Source organism: Gossypium arboreum, chromosome 10 (assembly GCF_025698485.1).
Source record: "Gossypium arboreum isolate Shixiya-1 chromosome 10, ASM2569848v2, whole genome shotgun sequence".
NCBI lineage: Eukaryota > Viridiplantae > Streptophyta > Magnoliopsida > Malvales > Malvaceae > Gossypium > Gossypium arboreum.
Window position 1 is genome coordinate 23438161 of NC_069079.1, and position 11240 is coordinate 23449400.

At 34.3% G+C, this 11240-nt stretch overlaps 1 protein-coding gene across 1 annotated transcript; it reads right to left on the minus strand.

Annotated features, from left to right (window-relative positions):
• Nucleotides 1-336: 336 nt before the first annotated feature.
• On the minus strand, nt 337-11235 carry LOC108454676 (uncharacterized). The gene is given in 18 exon segments (XM_017753212.2): nt 337-629; nt 1426-1557; nt 1560-1691; nt 4537-4684; nt 6305-6397; nt 6523-6849; nt 7727-7770; nt 7773-7800; nt 7958-8081; nt 8172-8314; nt 8523-8627; nt 8715-8759; nt 9417-9508; nt 9511-9541; nt 9652-9786; nt 9947-10222; nt 10326-10730; nt 10833-11235. Coding segments are annotated over 17 exon segments (2526 nt in total). The 5' UTR covers nt 11100-11235; the 3' UTR covers nt 337-629; nt 1426.
• Nucleotides 11236-11240: the final 5 nt, after the last annotated feature.

Here is an 11240-nt window from a genome sequence, read left to right on the forward strand (position 1 = left end):
ATTCAGCGCTCTCAAAGTGCGCTTATTCTCCCATTTTTTCTTACCATGACAAGTATTTTGTGAAATAAAATAAAAAGGCTTTAAAAGACCCTCTTGGCCCAAACCTAAACACTCTAATATCCTTGTTCAAACCTACTCCCATTTTGAGTCAAAATCAAAAGATGGATAAATAGATACATCTCATCAAGGCTTTAGGAGTGACTAAGGGAGTCAAAAGAACAAGAAGTGAATAATTTATCAGCCAACCATTCTTCTTACGGCTAGATTCAATCTCCTAGTCTCTGCAAGAAAAATAATTTCATGCTCTTTTGAGAAGGGAGGATTGGGTGATTGCAATTTTCTCCGGCAAATAAAACTTTTGCACATTTTCATGAACAAGATCCATATAGACACATAGATTCATGAATCCCTACATCATAATTGAAAGAGTCAATAGAAAAAAGAAAGAAATGAAATTGATCAATATATCTCTCGAAACAAATGAAAGGGAAATGAAAACTGAAACATAAACCAAAGATCAACCAAGCCATCTCGGAGACTTGCGATCACCAAATGTTCAAAAATTCCTCTATCCAATCCTTTTCCTTCTTGTTGCTGAATATCTCGTATCTTTTTGTTGTTTCCCAAGCCTATAGTTCCATCATACATTACAATCAATCAACTAAACCTATTTAAAATAATAATCAAACTAAATTCACTAATCCCAATCAATTTGATGAAATCAGTTTGATTTAATTCAATTTAATTGGTTACCCTTGCTTATACATGACAATATGAAGCACGTACCATCAAAAAATTGCTTGTTTGCATCAATAGTACTTTCACGTTACAAGCCTTACAAACCAGACTCAAAAGACCTTAAGTTTTATATATATATATATATATATATATATATTAATTTTACCCTAGTTTTTATCAAATTGAACTTAAATCCCGAATCTCAAATTAAACTTAAATCCCGAATCTCAAATTATTTCAGATTTAAATCACTTCAAACATCTTAATTTTTTAAATAAGTTCAGATCAAATTGAAGGGTCTCAAATCAGAACCAACGGCTTTTCAAGTTGAATCTCATTTTCCTACCACTTTGGAGCATCTATGGTTGCATACTAAAAAGAGAATAAATAGAAAATAACCATTTCTAAACCTGTAATCCCACAAGGTTTGGAAATTAAAACTCTAAATCCAAAGATTAAACAGCCAGAGTGGAGAATTACCTACATGCAAAACGTGGGTCATTAAACCTAACGGTAATGGTAAAAGTAAAACTGTTGCCAACCTATTAGTGTGAAAAAGAAAAAAAGGAAATTGATAAAGCAATGGTTAGCACTTAGCAGTTCACCCTAAATGCATTACCCAAAACCACAACTAATTTATCACCAAAATTGGATTTTGCTACTAAGGATAATATTTTGAGAACGTACCTCAGCTTTTCATAAACATTTTTCTGAATTCATCATTCGATTTTGGTTTCTCATCTTCCTCTTTCTTGGTTCCTGGCTTGCTAGTAGTCCACCCAAGTGGTTTAAAATTTCTAGGCACTGCAAACGTATTTTTCCCTTCAGTTGAATGCTCTCAAAATGCTTACGAGAATGTGGTACCTGGGGAGCTACACTTGAACCCTTTGAGATTTCAACAGATTCTTTAGATGCAGAACTCCCTTCAATTCCACTCTGATTGCTATCATGTTCTGCAATTTCAGTTTAGACACATAAGAGACTAACCAAGCGAAGCTACGATGTAACAAGGATAAAGCAAATCGCACAAACGCATACACATATTATATGTCATGATAAAAGCAAAGGGAGAGAAAATAAATGCAACTGTAATTAACAAAACCTGAAAATCACCTTTGATAAAAATGAAGAAACTATCTGCATAATCTACACATTGCAAAGCAATGGGACTTAATAACACAGCTCCAATACATACAAAATATTCAGACATACCTTTTCCACACTGGAATAATTGGAAGTGCAGGGTAGGAGCATAATTTAGCTGAGTTGAGCTCAAGCTGTGAGAAGCTCGAGCACTACCCAACTCAAGCTTGATTGAGTTCCACTTTTAAAGCAAGCTCAATTCAAGATAAAGATCAAACTCTTAAAAGCTCACTCACTTAGGTTCAATTACCTAGTAAACGATAAAGCTTTGATTCCCATGCTCAATTTTAGACTCAATTATTTTTACTCAAGTTCGAGTTCGGGTTGGCATGGAAATTTTTCAATAATAATATATAAATAAAAATATACATTAAAAATAAAAAGCTTGATTAGGCTAGCAAGTTATTACGATCAAGCATTAAGATACTCAAATTTGACTCTCTCAATAACTCAAGCTTGACTTGACAATCCAAATTCAAGAATTTTCCAAGTTGAAACCGAGTAGCTTGTAAGTACATGCATCTCATTTACGGCCAGTAGAGTTTAAAATGTATGCAAATTAATTCTGAGGACAAAATAACCCTGAATTTATCAAAAGGATAGAAGAACTATCCTAACTGCGAAATTGAAAAATCCTTCAATTTAACTACTTAGAAAGGAGTGACTAGATATACCTAGAAAATGTTTAAACTGTGGAACTACAAGGAATTAAAAATAATAATGATAGAAAGGTACTTTTAGATATTCATCCCGTGCTACTTATGCAAAACCAAAATGCTAATGGAGAGATCAACCAAAGAGTTTATTCTGTTACTTCATTGTACTGAGTGGGGCAAATATTTGGTACTTTTAGTTTATGTGAATATTGGCTTTTTTTCTTATTGTTCTCTTATATTTTATTTAATATTTCTTGTTTTCCTCAAGAATGCAGAGTTGAAGTTTGTTGTCAAGCCTAACCTCCTCATTATGCCACAATACATATGAATATTCCATTTTCTATTAAAATAAAAATAAAAAATAAAAAGAAAGAAGCAAACTATAATAAGATGCAGAGCCAATAGAAATAACAATGCTAAGGTTCTTTTCTTTCATCTTCTCTAAAATTTATTGCCTTATAACTACGAAGGTCAAGATGTTGAAAGCCATAGAGCTTGAAGATTAATGCTAGATATAATTTGTCCAATTGTTCTAGAAGCCCCCTAGAACTCCATCCACCTAACACTTAGCAGAAAATTAACCAACAAGAAATTTAGGATATTCAAGATTGAGTACCATCTATTATGGAGTTTGAGCTCCAACCAATCTCAAGCAAACATCATTAAAAGAAACTCGGACTAGGCTTTGCTTGGTAGAGTGGAAAGAAAATTGAAAGGATGAAAAATTGAAAGGGTAGAAAATTAGAAGGATGGAAAACATACTTTTTTCTTTCCATAGGTGTGCTTGGTAGGAAAGATGGAAAAATGGAAAGAAAAGTAACTTTCTTTCCATCCATTGCTTGGTAGAGATGAAAAATGAAAAGAAAGAAAATAAAGCATTTGAAAAATGCATAATTTTGAACAAATATACACCCTCTCTCATTTTCTCTCCTCTCATCATTCCAATTTACAAGGATTTCTTTTTATGCATTAGGATGGAAAATTATCATCTCTCCTATTTTCTTTCCTCTCACTTTTCTTACCAACCTAGCACACTCAAAATTTATTATCTTTCCCCTTTTCCACTCCCTCCTTCCATCCCTCTGCTATTCCACCCAACCAAGCACACCCTTAAGGAACATAACTCAAGCTTCATAAGACTTACAAACTGGTGAAACACTAGTAAGGCAATAATACTAAATAGGCCTAAAGCTATCTGAAATTTCTTAGAAAACCCCTTATTCTATTATTTTTGCCGAGTCCTTATGTTGACAGAAAGATTTCACACGAACTTTAATAACTGTTAGGCTTATAGCCAACTAGAATCTTATGCCCTCGTGAAAGATGACACAACTTTTCAAGAGTGTATTTAGTATTTCACCTAACTATACCTTTTTGAATCAGAGCCATCCAAGGAGAAGAGCATAGAGATTTACAATCATCTTCAAAATTACATAAAGAAATGTGGTGATCTTATGTTCATGGGGGAAAAAGTAAAACAGAATTCCACAAGCGCCTAATCAAATAGCACATACACTAAATATCTAGTTATATTTCACATATTTAATACATTTACAATCATGTACTTATGGTTTCATCAGGCCTGATCCTGAACTCATTAATGCAAGTCTGCAACCAAGTTCACAGCAAGGTCTGTTCCAACCTAGCAGCTATCACTTACAAAAAGGAAAAGGAAAAGAAAAATAAAATCCTATATTTCAAACATGTGAAAAAGTTGCTACAATTGTCCTTTATAATTAAATCCACTCAAGCTCTGCTCCTGCTTCCTCTCAGCATATCATTCATTCTAGACATTTTCTTTTCCATTTGTTGGAAAGGAAAAAAAGTCTTCAGGAATTAACTATTTCATTTCAAATTTAATATACATGCACATGATAAATTGCAGATAAAGGAAGTTTGTGATGCCTTCTGGTAAATTAGGCATCTGCTGCAATAGTTTGAGAAGGTATATGAATCATTGCATAATCAAGAGTAAGTGTTCATGGAGATAGGCATTCACCAGATGTAGTGAGAGCACCAGATTCTCTCTTGCCTCGCTTTGGATTTGAGCGTGTAATGCACAACTTCTTGCCAAGCAGCATTTGCTTATTCTTTGCTAGAGCTGGAGCAAGGTGTTCTTCATCCTTAAAATCCACATATGCCAATCCCTTCAAATTCCAATTAAAGATATGAATCTTAAGTATATGTTCAGCCTGGCTGATGAAAATAATCTTAAAATTCACGCAGTATGTCGATTTTGACGCAAATTAGGAAAATAGGGTCCTAGACCTTAGGTATTGTTGTATAAATTTTCTACTGATTCAAAATCTTAACAGCAGGTGCTAAATTCTTAGTTTCTGAAATTTTACGAACTAATCTATAATATAATATTGTTTGGTACACATGCTATTGTGGATTGAATGCTCAGTAAAATTTTGTCCTTCAAAAGAGAGATGATCTTATAGATTTTTTTTTATTAATAAAAGTTTGAAAAGAGAGAAACTATACCTAAAAGTGAAAAATTATAAGGTTATAAAACCCTTTAAATAAGATTGACTGAATAAATAAAGTTTTAACTACTTCACAATAATTTTAAGAATTTTCCATCTAGTGGCTTCTAAATGACTTAAAACATGTTGAGAAGTTAAATAATTGACAAATTTTATATTCAATAGATTATCAAAATAAAATCTCAGATATGTACCAAAAATATTCAAGGAGAATCTGGTATATTCATCATCTTTCTGTGGTAAACCATTAGACTTAATAATGTTGAATATGTGAGATAATCTTGCGGGGGAATATCAGTTGTGAATGGCAGAAATAAACACAAAAATAAGAGAAGACATCCTTTAGCAAAGAATAATATCAGCATAGCTTGGGATTGCTTAAACGTGATATTCCTCATAGAAATTATATCTACTTAAGTACTAAAACCTAACTAAGTTTGTATCAAGGGTGAGGCCAACTAAACTGCAAAATTGGAAGGAAGAAAAATCTAATACAAAACATGAATTAGCAAAGATATATTAGTCTTTCACTTTCTCTGAAAATATGGATTAAATCCACTTCTTTTCAAACTTATATTTTCACCTATTTTTTTCTCTACTTCAAAATGGCGATTGAGTTATATTCATACTTCTTCTCTATTTTATATTTTCTCTTTTTAACAAGTGTATTCACATTTTCAAGTAAATATATCTTTCTTTTTTTCTTTTTCATAAAATTGTTTATTATTTCACCAACAACGTGGCTTGTCAAAGACAATCTATCAAAAGAGACAACAAAAACTGCTCGTAAAAGCAAGGTTTTCAGAACCAGACCAGTGGTCGAACCAGTCCAGACCACCGTTTCGACTAGTTTGTCCAGATCAATCGAATAAATTATTTAGAAAATCATAAAAATTTAAAATATATATTAAAAAAAATAGAGAAAACAAGTTCAACCGGTTTTTTTAGCCTGGTTCAACTGCCTGTGCAACCAATTCGTACCAGTTTGAAAGCCAACAAGGCCAACCCCTTATTTCGGACCAGCACCCTGACCAGTTCTGAAAACAGTGCGTAAAAGACATTCGACTGTAAAATACATAATCTGCTACTTAATAAAGATTGTGATATGGAAAGTGCAGCCTGAGCACCAAACTGACATCTAGTAAGCAGGCTGAAGACCGCTTCATGTTTCATTTCTAACATGGCAGTCACGGACACAAAAATAATTAAGAGGGCACATGCATGTCATACACAAATTCAGAGAGAGAGAGAGAGAGAGAGAGAGAGAGAGAGAGAGACCCTTGATTTTCCAGTGAACTTGTCATGCAGAATTCGAATCGCAGTGACTCCACCAACATCACTAAAGAATAGCTTTAGATCTTCATCTATTGCCTGCCAGCCAAATAGATAAGCTTGTCTTTTAGTTTGTACAAAAGTACAGAATATGAAGAAAAGTAAGTGTGACTATTTCTTTGAAAACAGGAAAACAATGGACAGCATGAAGGGTGTCAACTAACCCTAATGTTAAGATTTGATACAAATGCAGTGCACTGATTCGTATATAATCTGGTTTTACTAGAATAAGTGTCTTTCACCAGCTTCCTGTCATTTGCTTCAGCTAACTTCAGCCCTCGTGTGTTCTCTTTCTCATGCAATTTCTTCTGATTTTGAGTACTTTTCTGCCGCTTAGCTGGAGACTGTTCATCAATTGCGATTGAACCAGATTTCCTCTTTTCACGAGCAGTTTGCTTAAGGGGCTGCTCCCTTTGATCTGTCACTTCAGTTAAAGATTTAGATTCTTGCGCTAACCTAAACAATCGCAGCTCCTCAAGACGAGGCATAACCTGAAAAATTGAACGAAAAACAGAAAGTAATTCCAACTTTGGTAAAGGCTTATGACAACAACGGCTTATGACAACAACTGACAAATAAAACAAATATCAAAGAAACAACAATGGCTTATGACATCCCATGAAAAGAGGAAAAGGTAAGTACAGAAAACACAAACAAATTTAATAACTTTTTGCTAAACAAAGCCAAAAGGCATATTAAAAAGCACAGTTTATCTTTGTTTAACAGGGATAAAATGTGTTTCAAACTTCCCTGAAACTCAAGAAACTAAATCAATACTGTTGTCCAAGACTAAATAGAAACATATATTTTACATTTATAATGCAAACAAAATTTGTAGCATAATACTAAACATAGAATAACAAAAGTAGACCAGACCTATCATTTTTTCACGGGACACCTAGTGGCAAATCTCCCACCTAACCAGTGAGTTGAGAATGCAATAAAATGTTATCTTCCTTGATTCATCAGGAGAACAGATTTAGAAAATTGACAGCTTAGAAATGATAATAGACAAAATAACTACCTAAATCAGTGGTAGGCCAGTTGATGGTGAAACCAGGTGAGGTTAGGATTTCAATTTTTACTCCACATAAGTATTCTGTTTTTTTAGAAAAAAAAATAAAACAAAACTACTTCACATGTTATAAAATACATCTTTGAAATGTTAAATAAGTATTACTGGCTGAATAAAATTCTTGACAATTTCCAGAATGGATTTTTCTTCTTTGTCATCTATATTTATTTATTTTTATTTAAACTCGTCTACATGGAAGCAGAATTCCATAATTTTACGAGGAAATGTGTTAACGATGTGTAGTAAAACTTTTATATGAACAGCAAATAAAAGGAAAAATATAAAAGCCATACCTTTTGCACAGCATGGTCAAGATCATCCAATGTTCCAAATTCCTCTCAAAGCGCAACCAAGCATGGCAGATATCCTGAATGATTCTGTTTTTTAGAAAGGAATGTATCATCTAATTTACAATACATCTAAAGAGCAATTGAACAAAATTCAGGAGTAAACCCAAAAGAGTAACAAACATTAACATTATCAAACCATGCAAATTATATTTTCAACAAACATGGAAAATGTACCTCCGAACCTGTTCCACTAAATCTTTTGCTGTACCATCTCTTGTATATGGCCCTGGCTTCATTTATATGGCCTAAAGCAATTTCCATTGCTATATAACCTTGCCATGCTTCCAACATTGAACCACTGCACAGGCAGATGCATTCTTGAATCCTGTGAAACATCACATAACTAAACAACTAAAGAAAAATTCAAGCAAGTTTTCGATGGTCAAACCAGGTTTTAAGCAAGCTCCCCCAAACACCACGAGCAGCAGTTAAATTGTTATTCAATTTAAGCTCTAAGCAGGCCCAATAAGCATGCAAACGCAATAAACCATCAGTGTTCTTCAAGTGTGGTGATAAGTAATCTGTTGCTTGCTGAAATAAAGCCCACGAAGTCAAACTCAAGCATACAAAAGGGACTTACTGCTAGCCATCATAGCATGAAGATAAGAATTCTAAAATGTTTTTACATGCAACGAAGAACATCAAAAAGCCAAAATATTCATGTGCTTGATAACCTTAAGTCACACTTAACTTTAACCATGAGTCCTTTTAAACATGAAGAAGAAGTACACATGCAAACCTGAAAAGATTCCCTAATCAATGAATAGTTCAAAACATCGTCTCCTCTGGCTGATGAAATTCTACGCCTTAGGCCATCCACTCGAGTGAGGAACAAATCAAGGTACTACAACAAACAAAAAAGATTAACTAGTCAAAGCAAGAGTACTAATATATTACTTCAAAACATAATTAGAGAAATAAAAATCCACACCTCCTCAAGGGTCGAAAATGTGCATTGCACGGACTTCTCAAAGGCCTGAAACAATTTTAAAATGAAATTCAATAAAATAGGCTTAAATAGAACAATGAAACGATCAAAGCATTTTACATATTCCTTAATATAAACATGTAAAGAAGATTTCCCCCTCAAAATAGTTCCAGAAATTACAATAACTTATAAAACTTCTAATCGTTATAAAAGCCAAACAGCCGAAGTCAACAGAGCCACCATGAGAAAGCAAGGGCATTCAGTTCATTTGCATGTGGAAGTAAGATCATATTACATTATCAAGAGAACATAGAGAAAATAACACATGCAGAAGTTAGCATGGGGGAATCGTGAATTTGAACTATTGTTTTGCCAGTCCTGGATAAATTCTCTCACCATTTTCACTTTCTTCTTTTGATATAGTAGTAAAACCTAAGGGCAATATTTGACCAGCAGAAAAATAAAAAAGCTCATTTTTCCCTGTTAAACTATTTCCTAGAAAAACCTCCTAATGCTCCAAGCAAAAAACCTGGGTATCATATCCAGAAGCTATATGTATTAAACAGAATATCAAAGCTACTATTCATCAACTAGTAAACAAATTTCTCCTCCAATGATGAGCAAAGATTAAACTTCAAACAAACATCTGAATGTAGTCCAAACAGAATAAGGAGGACATTGTCTCTGAAAACAACCACAACATACAGCAGATATCTCTTTCTCAGAAGCAAGACCATGCTCCAAACATAGCAAATACCGAACCCAAAGTTCTCCAACCCAGGGGCAATTTCTTGTCGCCTTGAATAAACATCCTTCACAACGTTGCCTGCCTAAAAACAAAGGAAAAGGAAAATAATTGCTACTAACGCAAATTCAAGTATAAGAAGTAAAGGAAAGAACTTTGACAGTTAATTGAATAATAGTAAGTAAAACCAGGAACCTTTAAGGTTTTATCAAGATAGCGAGTATAATCAAGCCAGAGATCACTTGATCCAGGAAAATCAGTTATGGCACGTTCATACAGACTTTGGACTCGTGCTGGATCCCCAAAAGATTTTTCAAAATCTAAGTAGCCCTGCAACATTTTGATTTCTTTAATCAATTTAACCAGGCAGAGCAATATGAAGAAACCAAATTGAAGGAAGTGCTTTAAAACATACATGAAGAAACCAAACTGATTTTAAAGTTACTATGGAATGAAAGAATTTTCACCCTATAGAGATTTTAAACGATACCATAAAATGTTGATATCTTTCAGACTCAGATATACCCTGTCTTGTAATATGTTCTTCAAGATGAGCACGGGCATCGTACATCTCCTCTGCCTTCCGGTAAGATGAAGCAACACGGGAGGAAATCCCATCCACATTGTCGGATTCTGCATCAAGAGAATTTCCTTGCTCCACCTCCCATGCCTTGTAGGCTAGGAGAGTAGACTTCATGTTAGCAAAGGGAATAGACAACTGACGATGGAATATACTTTGAATGCGCTGGACCTGTTTCTCCTTTGCCTGAATGAATGATGGATGGATAATATGCAGTCAAGCTCAAAAACATGGTCTTCAGCGGAAGAGAAGTTTATAAGCGTAAAGAAAATAAGTATCATATTGGGACCTGAATGTCTGATTGGTCAATGGTTTGTAAAATAGATTGCTCAAACTGAGTGTATGCATCCCATATTTGAGAACCTTGAGCAACATGTAAAGCAGCAGCAGAAACAGCACGCTCAAAAAGATTTCTAGCCTTTGAAATCCCGTCAACCGAACTATCACATACTTTTGGATCATGTTGTAGCACATAATTTAGGTACTCACGCCAAAGGGGGATAGACAGATACTCAGAGATGCCTCTCTCGTAAAGTTTCTCGACTGACTCGGAATCGGAATCATTCAGAAGAGAAGCTTCATCTTTGGCCCATTCCACCCACATTGCTGGAGTCAATGGAAACAATACATTCATATTTTCCCTAGCTTCTCGTAGCTTCTCTATTTCACCCCTTATCCTCAAAAGCTTTACGTACTGTGAAATCAAATGAAAGCAGTGCAATAGTAGTAATATTAGGGATAGGGAATCTTGTAGTTTTCCTTTGACAAGAGAGGAAGAAAAGTATGATTAATATACCAAGACATGGGCGTCGTAGTTGGAAGGATTGGTAGAGAGGTCAGACTCTAAAGCTCGAAGCTGCTGTGTCTGCTCCGCTTCGTCTTCTGAATCGCTTGAGTCCGAGTCGCTATTGAGTTTCAGACTGCTCTCAGGGTTTTGAGCAGTGTCATCGTCCGCCATTTCAGTGTCATCTTTTATGGAAACCGAGGATTTCTCAAAATCCATTCTAGTTTCTTTTGCTTCGCTTTTTTTTTTTCCTCCTTCTTTCGCTAAAAATAACTTCATTTCCTTCGTTCCAAGAGAAAGTAGGATTTTGGATTTAATTTACATCTTTTCGATTTGGTCCCTGTTTTAAAATAAATTAATTTATTGTTTTTAAACAGCAGCATAAAACGAAATTTTTTTTTCAATTTGAAACTTCAATCT